The sequence below is a fragment of the Thamnophis sirtalis genome, unplaced genomic scaffold (assembly GCF_051295495.1).
Source record: "Thamnophis sirtalis isolate CommonGarterSnake01/CBP01778 unplaced genomic scaffold, rThaSir2_p1.2 scaffold_4, whole genome shotgun sequence".
NCBI lineage: Eukaryota > Metazoa > Chordata > Lepidosauria > Squamata > Natricidae > Thamnophis > Thamnophis sirtalis.
Genome location: NW_028261384.1, coordinates 92,595,180 through 92,614,400, shown reverse-complemented (window position 1 = coordinate 92,614,400; position 19,221 = coordinate 92,595,180). Strand labels below are relative to the sequence as shown.

The following is a 19,221-nucleotide window of genomic DNA, read 5'->3' as shown; positions in this document are numbered from 1 at the left end:
TTTAGTCAAGTATTGGTTCAAGAGCCTTGGGTAAATTGTATAAAGATAATTCTCTTGGACCTTTTGTGACAGATGCCAGCTCTGAAAATTAACTGTTATTGATCAATTTTATACACTGCTGTAATCATGTAATAGATTCCTAATAGTAATAATGAATTCACTGCATTAGCTGCTAAAGACATTGAAAAATTTGCAAAGCATTTTAACCTGAAGTTCAATGCAACCTGCAGATGAACTGCAGATATATCCCATCATCCACTACCATGTCAAGAGAACTGACAGCTGTTTCCTCTTATTAAAATGTTTAATTTATGTCCTTTCCTCCAGTAGTTCAAGGCAGTTTATGGACCACCCTTCCCTAATTTCCTCTAAAATACTGGCCTTTGGGGGTGAAAGTGACTAGCCCAAACTCCTTCAGTGAACTCCCATGGTCGAAGATTGACCTGAATCAAGCACACGTTGATCTTTAGCCCAACAGTTTGTTTTTATCAATCAAGCAACACAGGAGATCAAGTAAATTTGATTATCAAAATATTTTTACTTTTATTTCAACATTTTTATAATATATATGTGTGTGTATATGTGTGTGTATATATATATATATATATATTTATATGGTACATCAAAAATATACATTGAATCATCAGCGGGCAGAGGAAAAACAATATACTGGCCATGTCCCTAAGGTCATTTGAATGTCTTTTCACCTTAAAAAAAAAGTTTAAATGTTGCGCATCACTTTTTAAAAATTGGTTGGGAGTAGGGGGCACACACACTACTAAGAGCTATGGCCGAGGTGTCCTACCCACTACCTGGAGTATATTATACTCTATGCTAAATATGAAGGCATTAATGCTTTGGATACAGAGGGACAGGGCTATAAAAGAAAGCATCCACACTGCGCTCCTAAAGCAGCTTCTTGCTATAGTACTATTAGCAGAAGAAATGGCTTCTAGGGGTTAAAGTGCCAAATATATCAAAAACACTAGTGCCAGTAAAGGAATGAGGGGCAGTTGCATTTAGGCCAAAGGTTTGCTGGAAAATCTATGCCAATGGAAAGACAACAGCACCACTAGGGTTCAAGGTGCACTGGTGCTTTTATAACCTATTTTCCAAATTTGCCACCCAGAACAGTGAAGCACACCAATGAAGAGGGGGGGGGGGTTACAGAAGAAAAGTGATGGATGAATGTCTTCCAACTGGACAGAAAGCAAGCACATTCAGAGACAAGAGGCTGAGATAAAGCTAGAACTATAAAGAAGAGAAAAACGATAGATTTGAATGATAGAATCAAGAGCAGATTTCTGGCTTATCACAATTTTATCTAGAATGCCTTAACTTACGTATGCTGGATATTTTGTAAGATGTCTATTAACAGAGGTGTACTTCTCTCCTGCCGTTTTGGAACTAACCTTACAAGCTGCTTGTTCTGAGCAATGCAGATTTTTCTTGTTTCACAAAAGGCAAGCATTTTACTTCTTTAATCCTATTTTCTCTCTGTGGACCTAATAAGGAATTCTTTGGAAATAAAATGTTCAAGAGCAATCTGCTACAATAAATGATACAGTCATAAGAAGCCAGAGTTAACTCCATGTTTTGTGTACTTTTATCCTATAATGTGTGTTTGTGTACATACACTGCTCTTGTGTATCCATTTCCACAACATCAGTGTGCACATTTCCAATGAAGTGTATGAAACAACCCCATGTACCGTAGTCTATCAAAAGACAGTCCAGTTCACATATTTGGAAAAAGAATCAAAACAATGCACCACTGCATGGGAGGAAAGCACAGTGATAGGTCAAATATTCAACACAGTAGAATGAGGAGTTTCAGAAGAAGGAGATACACAGCTAATGCAACTATCTTAGAAGTGCTCTGAATGCGAAAGGAAATGGGGGATCACAGTGAAAGGCCAGAGGATTTCTCAAATCAGCCAACAAGAAAGATGGCATTCAGATAAATGGAAAATTTCCTGTAAGTTGAAGATGTATATAAAGGTCATTATAAGGAGCCTGGAACTTTACAGTAATTTAATATTCAAGTAGCATATCCAGGCCACTAAAAGGTAAAGCAGAATCCTGCAGACAGCATTCAGGGTCATTGTAAGAGAATCTTTTTGTGAAGCACAAGACTCAGTAGCATCCCAAAGAAAGCAACACAACTAAAGCAGAAGCCTGCTCTCAGACCCTCTTGGATTTTGAAAACATCATTCCATCAGTCAAACTAGATCACCAGAGTGGAGAAAAGTTAAGACTTGTTTCATGGAATACTGTAGGGTGAAGCTGGCACTTTTTTTTTTTTTTGCATAATGGCTTGTTTTGGTAAACAAAAATAGGATTCATGCACTTTATCAAGCTGCCCATAAATAACTATATATGTATATGGCAAAAATAGAAAATGAGACTATTTTATATTCATTGCAAATGGCTATGCTCCAAACATCAGTGATAATGCCACAAAAATATAATACTGCATTCACATCCATAAAACAAGCATTTGATGAATCATTGAGTAAAGTACTTCTGCAACTTATTAATATGCCAAACAAAATACTAGTCTATCACAGTCCTTTGCACTGTCTATAGGTAGATTATTCCAAGTGTGATTTGGTATTATTTCTTTCTATATAATCTCTCAGTAACTTTTGGTCCACCCTGTAATCAAACCACACATCTTTTCTTTTTCTTCCTGACCCCATTTCATTCTTTTATTAAAAGCCTTTTGCATACTGAACCAGATTCCTGTAATCTTTTTGTAGCATTCAATTTATTCCAGTCTATTCACTACAAATCTACAGTCCCAATGTTTTGGAATCTATAACAAAAAACCTGTTCTAGCTAGACGTGTTGATGTTTCACAGCAAGATGTTCCTCTAAATTTTGCTCAGAGTTGCTAGGGTTAACTGGGGCTCATCTCTAGAATCACAATGAAATTAGTGCTGGAAAACAGGACAGTCACATTCCAAGGATGAATCCTGTACTAGTCCTTTGCAATATCAATAACTCACTACATGAAGAAATGCAACATCCTAACTTATTAAGGGTTTGGGTCCCACCCCACCAACCAATTTTATTTCTCTCTTTAGTCTATAGTGCTTTGGCTATCTGAGAAGTTAGCAGGGAAGGAAAACCATTTTTTCCCAATTTACAAATTTCCTTTTTGATTACCTGAATGTGAATTACATAGCACAAACAAGTAGCTGCTGCAATTATTTACATATTTATATTGAGTATATAACACTGAAGTTTTATTTATTTTTTAAATGAACATAGAGACATTTCCCCAAAAAGTCAAATAGCTCTTACTTTATTGGCTTTTAAGAAGACCATTAAAATTTGGCTGGCTTTGGCAGTTGGGGTATTGTTAAGATCCTTTAGTTTTTTTTTAAAAAAATTACTATAATAAATACACCTAGTATTTATGTACATTAATATGTTTCTGATTTTATGACTGTATCCATATGTTTGAATCTGATTTACAAATGTCAGGTAAATATGCCTCTTGGACTCAATAATAATTAAAATGACCTATAAGCCCAGTAAAATATTTCCATCTTATTATACAGATAGAATAATATTAGCAGTAGCAGCTGAGATAGTAACCTAATCACAATGTATTTCATGCAGAACAAGACAAATATTTTTTGTTATAAGAAGGTCATCTCTAATATTGCTACCATATTACAGAATCTTATTAGCTAAATATGCATAAATCTGTATAGATGATACACAAGATACGAGAATGAGGGGGAAGCACATTGTTTTTGCAATCATTTTTTAAAATCTGCCCAATTGAATAAGGCACTTTAAAAAAATAATTATACATTTCCTATTCTTTTAATTACTTGTATTATGAAAATATGCCTGGTATGAAGCAGCACAGTCTTGAGGGAAATTGAAGCAGACTAACATTAAACAACAGAGAACATTGGCAAGAACCTTGAAATGAATCTATCATAAGCATTAGAGTCCTCTATACCTGGTTTGATTCAATTCTCTGGTTCAAGCATAGATTTCCTTGCAAATTCCTATAATGTTTAATCTACCCACATCCACTTTTCCTGCTGTAATTTAAGCCAGCATTTGCCAAGGCTGTAATCCTAAACAAAATTACGGAATCAGAAGTTGCACTGAACTTAACATGAATCTCGGAAAGCATGCACAGGATGGCGCTATAAATCTTACTGGAACCCGGAAAAGTTAGAAATAGCTAACTATGGCAATAGTTTCCCATCTGAAGCTCTCCGGGCTAAATTGACAGAATATTTTCCAATATTTTCAGATAGTTTCAGGATTATTGGGGATTCATCTGGGCAGGTGTTGCGCAATCCTGAGATGCTGAGATTAAAAGCAAAAGAAAGATTCTATTTTATGCTTGGGGAGAAAAGCCAAGGGAGAGAAATGTTAAGTGGTGTTATTAGATGATGACATCTGGTAACTTTGAGTTCTCTATAGCTGTTCCTATTCCCATTTCTGCCTCTCTTTGCCTCTTGTCAAATATTATTTGCGGAGAGTTATTTTTCTATCACCAGCCTACTTGCAGAAAACTGCTGGAATTATGAAGAAACATGCCCCCTGAAATGAAACTGCCACCATATTTACAAAACCTATAATGAAATGAGCAAGCTAAACAAATTAGTGCAATCTAGCAAAATTTCTTTCAGCTACAAACTGAGTGTTTCAGATTGGAAAGTACAGTATTTAGGAAGTACCTTTAAGAGCAGCTGGAAACAGAGGTTTGGTGAATATACAGCAATTTTATGTGGGTGTTAGTTGAATTCTGAGCAGGTTTGCATATTTTCCTCCAGAAGGTAACTGCCTTAGGAAGCAGTTACTATTCAACACAAAAAAGCATAAACAATTTTATGACAATATTCTACAGATGAAGAAAGCTATTATTTTTAAAGAATGAATCTAACTTTGCAAGAAAAGATATACATTATATTAAGCTGAATGTTTGGACATTAGACCATCTTGCACTTTTCCCCATGAATCCATTAGGAACCCCCCCCCCCCAAATATCACATATTTGTTTCACCCTTTGTTTTCCTCATTCTTATAGACATACTTGCAAAGCTGACTTGCAAGTTATATGCTTTGGTGAGATCATGGGTGTTATTCAGATAACAACAACCATTTTTACTCCTATAAGTAGTTATTGTTCCCCACTCAAACTTGGAAAAGTATTTGTCTTAAACAAACTATGGATGATTTCAAGTGGATCTCCCGGAACTATAAATGTTAAATCAAAAACAATATATATTTTTGTGTCTATTTCACATAATTTAAGGTAACTAGGCTGCATTGCAAATGGACTGACAGACAATTTACTTGTTCTCGGACAGACCTCTTCAACTCTACCACATTTTAGGCAGCTAGTAGTACACTGCTCCTCATGGCAATACCTATATTTCAGCAGGCTAAACCAATTGGCATATTTCCATATCTAATAAAAAGAAAGGGATGTTGCTGTTCTACAATGAAAAGGAACATTTCATATCTACAAGATCACTGTGACAGCAATACCTTTGTTTTTTATGTATAGATTTTGGCCACAGATCTCATCCTTGCCTTTTGGATACAAAACAACCATAACACAGGCCTGGAAACCAAATAACAACCATTCCATTAGTATTTTGCATAGATTGGAATGTTTCATCACTTAGTTGTGGCCATCAATAATTGCTTGTTTTATTTCAGCTCTATCCAATAATGCTCTCTGGCCACTGGTTAGCTTTGTATTTAGGATGTGCTTCAGTTGACAGGTTTATGAGATTTATATTTACTAATATACTGGATCAAAGGGGAAAAAACTACAGGATGTCTTGCTAAAGTGATTAGTTGCATGATATAATAGAATTGGCACTGAGGAACCTCAATAATGGTCAGACTTTAGACTTCTGGAAAGTTTATAAGAATGGTATGACAATCATGGTCTTTTTCTATGGCTTGCCTGTAGCGTCCAATAGTTCCAGATTTTGAGTTAAGGCTGGTTTTAAGGAACAGAGGGTTCCAAAGGAAAAAAGTAAAGAGAATCCTGAAAAGCAATCTGGAGTATGAAACATTTGGTGCAATTAGCTTAAACATGCCTTCCTAATAAGATACTCCCCAGATATGTCAGAACTTAAAACTCTTATTTTCATCCAGCATATAATTTGGCTCAATACATCTTGAAAGCACCAGTTCGAGAAGACTTGCTTGTACAATTATCTAGAACTGCAGGAACGAGGAAAGATTTTGAGAAAGGGATGATCTCGAATTTGATATCCTACTGGATCTGCCAATTATTCCTCAACAAAGTTTGCTCATAGTGTTAACTCAAAATGTCTTGAGCCATCTACTATTTCATTTGTGGCTGTCTAACAGATTTTTTTTATCTGCTTTCCTTTTCCTGTATTTATTCTATTGCTTCTGTGGCCACATATCAACACACAGTAAAGTGATATTCTGAAATGTTCTGCCAAGTAACAGGGAACATTCATTCCAGGATGACACAACCAACCAGCCACTAAACAAGTAGTTAAATACCCTCCTGCGTTTGGTAAATTGTCACCTGTTGTTATACAGGTCAAACTTCTTAGTTGAGGTCCCTCACATAAGATAAAATTCCCTGCTTTTCTTTCCTAGAGTAGCAAAAGTATTCTGCCAAATCTCTGCAGCCCATTACTATAGGCACCCACTCCCCCTAAAATGAGCCAAATCTAAAGAACTGCCCTGGAAAAAAATCCCTTATTTCTCTTAAGGTGTCAGGAATTATTACAGCTGCAAGCAAAACTGAAGAAAGCTTCAGCCAATAGATTTTAGTTATGCTTTGTATTTGACTGATATCCATAACTTAGGCAAGTGAAAAAATAAACTCCTATATCCAATAACTAATAATATTGGAAGATTGTCCATGGCTTGCTTCATTTGCTGAAGTGAATGGCTATTGTATATACATCTTTTCCAACTTTCAGTCTTATGGAATTTGGTTTGTGAGCAGCAACATCCTATGCATTGCAATAGGAAATAGGGCAGCAATCTCTGACCCATTACTACAGTCCTAGATATTTATGAACTAGGTACATTTTTTTTCAGTCAACCAAAAAGCTCCAGAAAACTGCAGCATACAATATTATCTGAGAGTAAGCAGTATTAGCTCATTTTCACAAAATTGCAATATGCATACTTGTAATAAATTCATTAAATTCAAAAGCATTATATTGGAATTAGTGATTAGTAACATATTTCTAATAGAGTAATTTTAATGCTTTGGATTTTGCTCCTAAAATATGAAATCCAGCTGTCCTCAAACTTGAACTCTACTACTTTGACATTGCTGACATTAATCCTTCTATGAATGACGTCATCATGGAAATCCTGGCTCGTCTTTCTTCTTCATTCAGTAGGTTTAAGTAGATACCAGCAATGGATTGTTCCTTTAGACTATCATGAATATGATAACAGAAATTGGGAAATAAGTAGTTTCAAATATTCAAGGACACATGGCAATTATGTGTGAATCATATTGTGCATTTTCTACAGGGTTCCATATTCTTACCAGTACCACTCCTTCACCTTAGACAATACACACCATAATATCTATAAAGATAGTCTCCAAACAGTCTTTCCCACTAGGGTATCTTTTGGTTATGTTGAAACTATAAGAATTCTCAGGTTGGCTCAAAATTCTGGATCTTGTCAATATAGCTGAAAGAATACCCAACTGGGAAAGGCTGACTTAAGATCTGAAAAAATTCTATCCTTATACCCTTCTTTCTTTAAATCCCATTCTTATTTCATACATAAGCAAAAAACCCTCTAACGTACGTACATTTTTCTACCTACATAACAGCACTTTTCTTATTCTCTCTCTCTTGTGCCCAACAGATATTCTCTTCTCCTTTCTCTCCTTTAATTCAAAAACCTATTTCAGTTCCTTTATGAGACATAGTGATATCTTAGTAACTTACAAGGAGTACAATACATATTTATCAATTATTACTGTTTTCCTTAAATCTGCAATTGTGGGAAGGGGAATGTAAATTGAATTAGAAACTGCAAATCTGATTTTCATAAAGGTGCATTTTGGAAAAGAAGCTTCTTTGGAGTTCCAATTGCACAAATTCCTAATTAATATAATTCTGTTTTAAAAGGACAGATACTTTTAAGTTCACAGATATTTTGAATGTATACTTTTGACTTTACCACATGACCATCTGGATAAGTGAGATTGTGCTTCTAGGTATACTACTAGTTAGAAAGATTGGTGCATTGTGGGAGAATCAGACAATAGGAAAGTTATTTCCAAGTATAATTGAGTTAATGACATAAGTGGAAATCTCAAACAAACAAACAAACAAAGAAGTTCCACTTCAAACAGTTCAAAGATTCTGCTTTTCCTTTGTTCAGAATACAGCCCTCTCCAATTTTCTTTGTACAGCTATGGTCTACAATTCCCCACCTAAACAACCTTTGGGGTTTCTCTAGTAAGGGGCAAAAACAATGGGGCCTGTAGCTGCTCGCACAGGGCCTGGGGGAGATCGAAAAAGTGCTGGTCCAAAGATGGGTGCTTGGAAGAGGGTAGCAGCAGCTGGTCGGAGAGTTAGTGGGCTGGGCAAAGTACACACAGTGGCGGGTGCCAGAGGACTTGGCAGGAACCGGGCAGCCAAGGTCTTCGTAAGATGCTTCTGCAGAGCCACTTTGGACTGTGAAGAGTGAGAATGAAGGACAGGGAAGAAGCAAAAAGAGATATACATGGTATATGAGCAAAGCAGCTTCAATAGACAAGGGGAACATAGAGAAGATTTGCTTTAATATTGCAGTAAATAATTTAAACCAGGGGCTTCAGGATCAAAACTTATATGATAGCTTGATTCAGCTCTGAAGTAGATGAATTAATAGTACTTTGAGAATACTATAAATGCAAATACTATAAATAAGAATGGCCAGTATGAAGCCTTCCAAATGTTGCTAGGTAAATTTCAACAATGCAACGAATGGATGCTGTGAATTATATTTTCACATCATCTGGATAACCACATATTCTCTGTCCCTGGCTGACAGCAATACTATATGACTTTATTGTGAAAAAAATTCTTTTACTTTTAGAGTAGGGTGAAGTTTAAAAGAATATAGCAAGTTGCCCTATTGAATCAGCTCAAATATCCATCTATTGTCCACACTGGCCCAAGTGTAGTGGTGTCGTATTGAATTGTACATGTATATGTGTAGGAGACTAAGGTTGTGGTATAACTAGAAAAGCAAACAACTCCCCCCCCCGCAGCTGTAGCTTTTCTTCTCCTTTAAAATGGTTTTTCCTGTTAAGAATATAAAGCCCCTCCTTTTTTTAAAAAAAGGAGAGTCTACCTCTTGTTGGTGTTCAACAGCTCCAGGAGGGTTTTTCATTTATACATAAACAGTGGTAGATCTATCCATGTATTTGCCCAGTACTTTTTAAACAGCTATCTGGTGTCACAGCTACTCTAACAGTCCTGCTACAATTACTTCCGCTAAATTAATTATGCACTACAAGACGATGTATAAAGAGAAAAGGGAATTCTAGGAATTGTAACCTCTTGATCTGATCTGTCCCACTGCTCTTCTTGTTTCCTCTCATGCAAGCAGTTGTCTCTCACTCTAATTTCCAAATGTTGCTGAGAGCAGCACTGTCTGCAATTTTGTGGTAGGATGAGACAGTTTAATGTTCAGAATTCTCCACTGAGTGGGTGACTGAAGTTTGAAGAATAATTAAGACACCAGGGAAATTCCTTATTGTCCCCCACATTTTCCACACACCACAGAGTTACCTGGCACCTTCTGTGACAAATACCTTGAGAATACTCACTGCCAGGGCAGTATTCTTCTGCAGTTTGCTGTACGGGCTGTATTTGGGCTTTGGTGGCTTCCCTGCAAGCCTGTCTTTGTGACGTCTACTGCTCATGTGCTGTAGATGAAAAAAACAAAAGCTCCCACCATTATCAATGTATAAAAGCACCTCAATATTCTTTTGTCACCTTTAGTAAACTTTCTAATGACAGTTCTTTAGACTATTCTGTGTTTTTATTTGATGAAGGACCTGGAAGATGTGTCTTCAATTATGCTGAAATATCTGTTCTGTTTCAGTCTGGACCAACAGGATCAATATGACAAGCTTCTTGATATCACTTTGACCTCTCTTATTTTTGATCATTTGCTCTGAAACTTTTGTCTCCTGATAGATACCACGGTGTCTTGGTGGCGAGAACTATATATGTATCTGTCTTTGAATCTTTTCCTTAATAAGATAAATACAGAGCAGGATAATTAACTTTATTAATTATAATTATATTTATATATAAATTCATTCATATATATATATATTTATACATATATTGAATAATTAATATTCAAAATGCTCTGTTTAAATTTAAAGTGAATCACTTACATTCTATTATCCTCCTATTTTGTACTTCCTTTCTTTTTCCTGTTTATCTAGACATTAGTTGTCTATATCCTGCTGGAAACAAATATTGGAATTTTACAATAATTGTGCTGAGACCAAAAACTGAAGAGTAACAACATTAATTAATTGTTTGAATTTTAATGATATCTGCATTCCTTATATTGTTTATTACTACTAAGATAAGACTTTAAAGAAGGGAAGCACAAAATAAGAAGCTAGCAGAAAGTAATTTATTGCTACATTTTCTTGCTTATGGCAAAAAACTTCAAGATGGCACCCCAGATGTCAATTTCTAGAGTGCATTCTTTCCTAATCTGAGTGGCTGAAATGAAAACTAACTGGGATAATTGAAATATTCTTATATCAGCTTAGCCTGCCCAAATGTTGAGGATTGCCAGAGAGGTTCTTGTGTCTCTGTTACCAGCATTTGTGCTGTATTTATCTCTAAAAAAGAATCTTCTCAACTGCACCCAGCTTCTTGAATGGTCTCCAAATCTTTTCTATGATGTTTCCTTACTCCTTACTTAAAAAGGAATCAAATGTTTCCTTTTTAAATATTCTCTTGCTCTATAAAGGTGCAAATGCTCCCCTCTAACAGTATGCTTTCTCTTCTTGCTGGTTATTTTGAAATTCTGTTCTTGTGTGGCAACTTTTTAAAAACTGTCTGAAGAGTTAAGTTGCTATTTACTCTGTGTGTGTGTGTATCAATTCGTAGTTACCAGAGATGCTACTAATACAGTAAAAGCTCCCCACTGGGGGAGGGTGTCTATTATTCCTCAATGGTGATTAAATTGCAAATTACATCATTTATGGTGATTTGTGTCATTATGTCATTATGCAAACGATACACTTTGACGTGAATGACATTATTTGGGTAATGATGTTATTACACAAATGACGTAAATAAATGCAAATGATGTAATTTCCACTATTAATATATTCAGGTCATTATGTAAATAAGGTAAATCAACATGATGGCATGAAATTAATGTAAATGTAATGTAAATGTAACATTTAGCATGGACTGCTTTGGACTGAAAAGATTTGTCTGTTATTTCAGGAAGTTGTTGAGACAGAAATCTTACATCTGATGTCCATTAAATGGGGTCAGTAGAATAAAGGGTTCTCGGTATTGTTGCTTTTGTTCTTGGTATGCTGCTGCTTTTTAGCCTTTCTGTTACTTTTGCTCAGGTTGCACAAAGCATTTCCAATTAATTAATCAATTAGAAACTTTATAAAGAACGCATTAACTTTCATCATTCTCTTGTCATTGGAAAAGTCATTTGTGTAGGATTTTCTGGAAGGCAAATATTGTACAAACTTCAAATGTAGAGTGGAAAACTGCCTAGTCTAGGATAACATTTGGAGCAGAAAAATTTAAGGCATAAGCAGCTGGCCTTCCATGTTCCTTTTCCACCCTGATTGCCCTTTAAGATGTGACTTTGCTTATTTTACAAGAACTGTTGAGATGATGCTTCAGGTGTCTTAATGCAACCCTCGCTTTAGCCCACAGTACAGAATAGTAAAATTTCTGCTTGCAATGTAATTTCATCTCTTAACTTCATTAAATACCTTAATGGATACTTAATAAAAGGCCTAAGCTGAAATGTGCGGGTAAAAGTAGGGAGTTAAGATTATTTCTCTATTTCCCTTTTTCTTTCCATCTTAAAATGCTTCCTTCAAAAATATCCAAAATTCAGCATGACTCTCTTTACAGTCCTCCAGACAATCAGAGGAGCTGTTTATGTTGATGTGCTTACCTGTTTGAGTTGTGTCTCTGAGTTGACAAAGATCTCGCACACCTGGCATTGGAAGGCCTTGTTCTGAATGTTGAGGCTGCCCTTACTGCCAATCCGTTTGGGTTTGTGTCCTGCTCGAGAGAGAACCTTCCCTCGGCTTCGCCTTGGCAAAACAGTCTGCCCTTCCAGCATCAATTTGTGCTTTGCTCCTAGGTGTGGGGAAGAGAAGATGAGTTGGGAACAAAAAAGGAAACTTGCTTCTTGCACCTTGGTAAGCAGGAAGTGGTCTAAGAGGCAGACACCACCAGTTATCAATAGGATGGGGCAATGCCATGACGCCAAAGTCAAGTTGGCTATATGAAAATCCTAGGTCAGGTCTCTGACACAACATCTACATTATATGTTATATTTTTGTTTTTGTTTCCTTGTTAAATGCACTTTTTATGCATCTTACTATATTGTTAAATTTAATATATCATTTGGGTGCAAATAATAGTTAAGGCAACAGGCTAGAAAGAATGGTATAAGTTTATGTATTCTTTTATGATAATCTATTTTTTAAAAAGGTTTTATTATCTTATCTTGCCTTTCTGACAATTGCACCATGTAGGGATCACCTTTGTTTGTTTGTTTGTTGTTATTATTGTTATTTACTTTATTCATTAAACATGAAACTCAGTCAACTGAACATGTATCACAAATACCATTGACTAGTACTGATGGTTGATATGAATTGCTGCCAGCATCCTAGGTATCAACCGAGTACCTTTTAAAAATGTATTATTATTATTGTTGTTATTGTTGTTGTTATTGTTGTTATTGTTGTTGTTATTATTATTATTATTATTATGTGAAATAGAGATAGCAAGTAAGACAAGGTCAAATCCCAAATGAATTGATTTTTGTTTATTTTAATTATCCTTATCATTGTAATTCTTTGTTTTGCCTAAAAATGTAAGACTTAACAAAATGACAGCCTTAAAAATTAAGAGTCAAAATGAAGCAGCTCATTGTTTTATAGACAGAAAATTCTACAATTTGAAAATAACAATACAGAATAAAATCCAAAAGTTTTACAATAGCAAGGAGGCTTTCAAGTTCATTAACTTTCTTCTAATCTACTTTAGCTTAGTGTACTCAAGGTGTATTGAACTACAGTGTCAAGCATGTTAAGCAATCATCAAATCAGGGGAGATAAGAAAAGAAACACTGAAATAATTGAAAGATGCTGAAGGTGGGGAAAAAAATTTTTTTACTAAGCAAAATAGAAAGTCAAAATTTGTTATGTATGCGTGTATGTATGTATGTATGTATGTATGTATGTATGTACTGTATGTATGTATATGTAAAATAAAGGAAATATTACAGCTTCTTGGCTTAATTGGCTTGCTACAAAGGGATCTTACAATGCATCATGTAAGTATAGAAAAATACAGTTGTTCTTTCTTTGAGAACAGAAAAGAATACAGATAGAACTTGGAATCCCAGTTCTTTTCAAGAAATATGCAATCAACAGATGATAAATACGTCAGTAAAAAACAAACCTATTTGTCCAATCATTTTTGGATTCAGAAAGCAACGAGTTTGTAAAACTCTCAAGCTTTTGAATACATTTCATTTTACTCAAGTGACAAAGTACACAGTTATTGTAATATCTGGCAGGCAGTATCTGTAAATGACTCCTGATTTCAACATACCTGCTTCTCATGGCTTTCATATTACTGTATCTCTTCTATTCTATGGATAGCCTATCATCATGTCTGCTGAAAGAATGCTAAAATAAAAAAATCTACTAATGAACAAAACAAATATTTAGTAATTGTTAGGTTTTGATTAAGAATCCCCAAAGTCAGACATGTATGTTTTTAGTACAGAACTTAGTTAACTGAAACAAAATCTGTTCATTGGGAATAAAAATAGATTAATAGGTTACCTTCTCTAGGTGGCAGCCTCTGCACGTATTGAGAATTCTGGGAGTTCCAATCCCAGAAGATCTGAAGGATGCCAGATTGGGGAAGTTTTCATTATGGTTTTTGTCAGCTTCAGTTATTAAAGTCTATCAATATCAATGAGGCAAGATGGTGTATTTTTGGTAGCATTCAACATTTTCTGTCGAGGAAGAGGAGTAACTTATCCCTCTTACTGCTACCATGGAACTACCTTGATCCAGTATCTCTACCAAGACAAATGCTTTTGGGAGGTGAAATGAACAGAGATATTGGAGTGGGCAAGAAGGCAAATAATGAAAAGAGTCCTGCACCATGGTGATGCAAGGTCTCCCTCTTTTGTATATGTATCATGATGATGCATGCATGTACAAAAGGTGGGAATTTTGCATTGTGACTCTGATTTCATTGTTTTGCCAAAAGCCTTGCATCCTGCAGATGCCTCTGAAAGTGAATTATCATGAGTTACATGCAATAGGCTCCAGATGTCGTATCTTTTACAGCAGTGGTTGACACATTATACATCTAGCTTGGCCTTTTATGGGGTAGCTGGAAAAAACCCACGTGAAGGCTCCTTACCAGAATTATGAGCCTCCAACTGAGAGGCAGAGTTAACTGTTACTTTGCAAGTGGGACAGTACAAGTGCTGCTTGATTTTCTTTCCCTCTTTCTCCACCTCTGCTGCTGAGCCGGCGGTTCCTCCAGATTCAGTTGCTGGCACCTCCATACCAGCTGCTGCTGCTGGTCTCACACTTGCACTATCTGAAGCAACTTCCAAGGGCTCTGAAACTGATGGGGACACCAGGGACAGGACGCCAGTAGGTATCTTGGCTGGTGATTCCTCTGTCGGGGACATCAGCATGAGGTTGCAATGTTCTGCCATTGGTTGACTCAATCCTAGCAAGCTACTGGGTTGTGCTAATAAAAAAGGAAGAGATTTATTTTCCTCTAAATCGTGGTTTTAAGATTAACTAGCCTTTAAGGTAACTAGCATTTCCTTCCATTATAGTGGCATCTCAGCTAAGATTATTCTTCTGCTACGCAACAGAAGAGGTCAATTACAGGAAAATATGAAAATTTCCCAAACTAAAATCTACCTAGAAAAATGCCTCTTCCTAGATCAGCTTTCCCCTTACCTCTGCTGCTGTTGGTGGTGGTGTCTCTGCTGATATCTAGTGCAGCTTCAAAGTTAGCCATTTTTTCTTGGCTGCTGCTGCTATTGTCAGCTGTCTTGTGCTTATTTTTCACTGCTTCAATGGCTTTGAGTCTCCGGGCATGCTTGTGGCCTCTGTAATGTGCCTCAGCTTGATTCTGAGAGAGATAAATGGGAGGGGAGTGTTGAGTGATGGAGAAGAGTATTAAGGCCATTCCATATTACGGAAGATCAAAGAGAGACTATAATGCAAAATGATTTGCAAAGCCCATTTTTCTAGTTTGTAGAGAGCACTTTGAAGCCTGGTTATCTCCCTGCTGAAGCAGCAGATGACATTTCCCCCCAACTACCTTGCTATTTCCCCCCAGTTTTCTCCATTTCCTTTTTTTCCTCTCAGTATTGAGGAGCAGCACAGAAATAATCTTTCTGTGTACATCTTCCTCCTATTTGAGCCTTTGGAAAAAGCTATATAGATAGGCAGGCCAAGTGAAAGACAGTGAGTGTACAAGTGAAGTGGGTCTTTTAAGAATGTGAGGATAACAATGTGATTTCATGCATTAACTAAACATCTCCCATCAAAACAAAAAAAAAACACATGAAAAGAGCAAGAGGGAATTTTCCACACCTCTCCTTTTTGGGCATTGAGCACTTCTATTTCTTTCTTCAGCCATTATGCAAACTAATGTAACACCCTCATTTCAATTCAGATTGGACTTAAATTCACATGAATTTGCCAGAGAGCCATTCATTGTAGTGAGAATCAGGAAAACTGTCTTTGACTGCTAAGTACACAGGCTTTTGGACAAGGGGGGTGGGGGGAATACATTGTAGTCTTTTGTATTTTTTTTAAAAAAATATTTTATCAGCAGTGAACAGGCAGAGGACATTAACACATACTTTAGTTATTCATTCTTTTCTCTGAAAAGCTAAAGGACCTGGACACAGGAAAGAAAAAAAAATGTAAACTCACACATATATGCAGAACTGGCATGGCTGCCTAGGAATATAGACTTCATGTTAGCTCTGCATTCCAGGAAGGGACAATAGTTGTCATTTATGTTGTTCTCTTCCCCTCTACTTCAAGTGAATATATTTAGTTATATTATTTTATTTTTGTGTTGCAAAACTGCCTACTGCATATTTTTTTTCTGAAGCGGCATATTTTAATTTTCCTTTTTTTTTTTTTTTTTGCCCAAAAGCGCTTTTTGAAACAAGAAATGGGCTGCATTTAATCAGGGGCAACGTGTCTTATCTCCATTTCGCCAGGCAATGAACAATGCCAGGAATTGAATTATATGGATGCACAGCATGAGGCAGGGAGGGAGTGAAAGTCATCAGATGAAACAGGAGCCTGACGGCGAAGGGGGTGTGGGTATATGTGCGTGCGTGTGTACATGTACAAAATGAAAACAGAGGACGTAATGCTTTGCTAGAGGGCCCACACGGTTCAAATGGGGTAGTGCTGAAGGTCAGTTAGTAACTCAGATTATGGGCAGGCTTTTATTGGGACAAAGAAGCACTGCTTGATATTTTTGTTCTCCTTGCATCTAGATATTTCCTTGGTTAGTTTATCTGTAGCCAATCCAAAATAAATCTGGTAAACCTTAGATGCTCCTGTTTCACAGGCCCTTTGTGGGTACCTTTTAGCTTGCATATTAATTTCTATGAGTAGAGGAGTGATCAAATTATCTCAAATAATTTTGTAGAAAGTACAGGAAAATATACGACATTAAGATTTGTATTAGTCAAGGAACATTACCCTGTTGGTTGGTTCTAATAAATCTACATAAATAAATAATTATGCCCCCTTTAAAACTATACAGAACTATGTTACTTTGAATGAGTGAATTTAGATAATGTTTTAGAATAGCATGAAATTTAAAAAAAAAAATCTGCCCAGGAATTTTTTTTTTTTTTTGGTCACAGCTTTTATATAAAAAAGGAGACCCTGGGCACAATGCCGAACTGCACCAACTGGATAATATGGGCTGTATACTGCAGTCCCTTCTTTTGGCCAGATTTAAGTAACGCACACCGGCTGAAAACCAATGAAATGTGTCTCCCAGATAAAACACTTTTCTGTACAAGCTGCCAGCCTGACTTCTTGAATGCAAAATAAAGGAGAACACCAATGTATGGTTTCCCTTTGCAAAGCCCTTAAGAGGCTGCTTCTCTTTTCACCCCCCACCTCAAAAACAAAAGGAAATAAACACAGGTGGTAGAACAGCAAGAAAAGATTATTTCCTGCAAAAATGTATGATATCTGTTTTTCCCCCAAAAGAGATGAAAGAATTGACATCCAATGAACTTGCATGCATTATACGATACACAATATTTTATGGCTTATATGCAAGCAAAGTATCATGCTTTTTTTGGTGACAGTGGGCCCTTTCAATGAGGGAGCATGGGGACAAACCAAGAGTCTTTATCCATACTTTGTTAAATAAATCATCCAATAGTTAGGATTCTAATTTGTTCCCCTTGCAACATTTTAGGGGAAGAAACGTAGAGGAAGAAGCACGAGATCTTGATTTGGATAGTGCATTAAACAATGTCTTGATAGCACTGTCTGCAGTGGATGTTCTTTCTTTGATGAGACTTGTTAATATGACTTGCTGTGCTTTGTGCTCTGTGAATCTAAGGGAACCATAAATCAGGCCTACACCAACCCAAGTCTCATCTTTGCCAAAGACTACCACAAATTCAGCTTTAAGACAGTTTCAGCCTTGGGACTGTAGAATATGGAAGGCATTGCTAATCATGACCTTCCTCACAAATTATTAAATTAGGCGCTTTGAACACTAAAACAAGACGTGAACTGTTGTGCCCTCATAAGCAAAATTGACATAGCTATCTATATTGTAGTTCTCCTCTTCCTTTTGCCTTCCTATCTGCTTGATCCTAATGTTTATGGGATGTAGCTTACCGCAGAGTTGAATCTCAGATGACAAATATTACAAGAGATGAACTGCTTCTTCTTAAGTGGATTGGGAACACCAAAGGTATGGTTGATTACTGCCTTTTGTACTGGATCCATCTAGAGAGGGGAAGGATGTGAAGATAAATGGAGCCAAGTTAGCTGGTGCTCTGAGAGCCAGGCATGTAAAATTGTCTTTGTGCTTTCCAAAAACTGCCTTCATAGCACCATAGAACATTTGCTTGTTTGCTGAGGAAATGTCCTCATCTGTCAAATTTGGGTCACGCATGACTATAAAACTCTGCTCCTCCAAAACCTCAGTCTTTAGTCAAGAACTAGCTAAAAATAGAACCTTTGAGGATTTGATACAGCTAGATGTGTCATATATTATAGACACAATGCAGGCCCTGCTGCAGAACACAAAAATCAAACCTATATGTTGGCTCTGAAATTTAAAATTATAAGTTTTTTTTCCTGCCGTTACAAGCTAATGGATTCTTAGTCATGACTTTCCCAGCCCTGAGACTGGAATGCAATTGCTCAAGTATCTGTACAGGGACCTTCTCTTGTCTAAATGACACTAGTTATTTCCTCTCCACCTTCAGCTGAAAATGGCAAAGAATTCTGCTGGTGGTAATGGTTAAGGGGTAAAACCTTTCCTTAGCACCTTCTACAATGCTAATTCCATTGAGGTTTTTATGCTGTGAAGCAACTGATCAGGATGTCACCTATTCCTCTGGGGCCTGCAATTATTTTTAATGTGGCAATGGCCCATTCTTCTCTGTAAGTTGTGTCAGTCTTCTCTACAAGCTGAAAGTTGTTGCAAAAAGACATTGTTGGGCAAGCTTTCATAGAAATGTGTCAGCCATTACAGATCTTGCAACTGGAAAAACACTATAAACTTCTCAAGAACCTCGTGCTTCTCTATAAATCGCTGATGTGGAAGATAATTTATGCTGTGATAGGAAATGGAGCTTGAGGAAGTAACGTTTCAATAATTGCGTGATGTCTCAAGGGCCAAGTCAAAACCAACACTTGTTT

General features: G+C 36.5%; 1 protein-coding gene across 3 annotated transcripts in view; it reads right to left on the bottom strand.

The window, feature by feature from the left end:
• Window positions 1-999: 999 nt before the first annotated feature.
• ZNF385C (zinc finger protein 385C) overlaps window positions 1,000-19,221 on the bottom strand; it is a 196,486-nt gene continuing 178,264 nt past the window's right edge. For 2 of the 3 annotated variants that reach the window (XM_014052706.2, XM_014052709.2), the window contains 6 exons: window positions 18,190-18,300; window positions 15,247-15,421; window positions 14,690-15,028; window positions 12,186-12,373; window positions 9,814-9,927; window positions 1,000-8,689 (listed from right to left, as the gene is read on the bottom strand). In XM_014052706.2, coding sequence (XP_013908181.1) covers window positions 8,468-8,689; window positions 9,814-9,927; window positions 12,186-12,373; window positions 14,690-15,028; window positions 15,247-15,421; window positions 18,190-18,300 — 1,149 coding nt within the window. In that variant the 3' untranslated portion in view covers window positions 1,000-8,467. The remainder of the gene's footprint in view (window positions 8,690-9,813; window positions 9,928-12,185; window positions 12,374-14,689; window positions 15,029-15,246; window positions 15,422-18,189; window positions 18,301-19,221) is intronic. The other variant, XM_014052708.2, reaches the window with a different exon arrangement.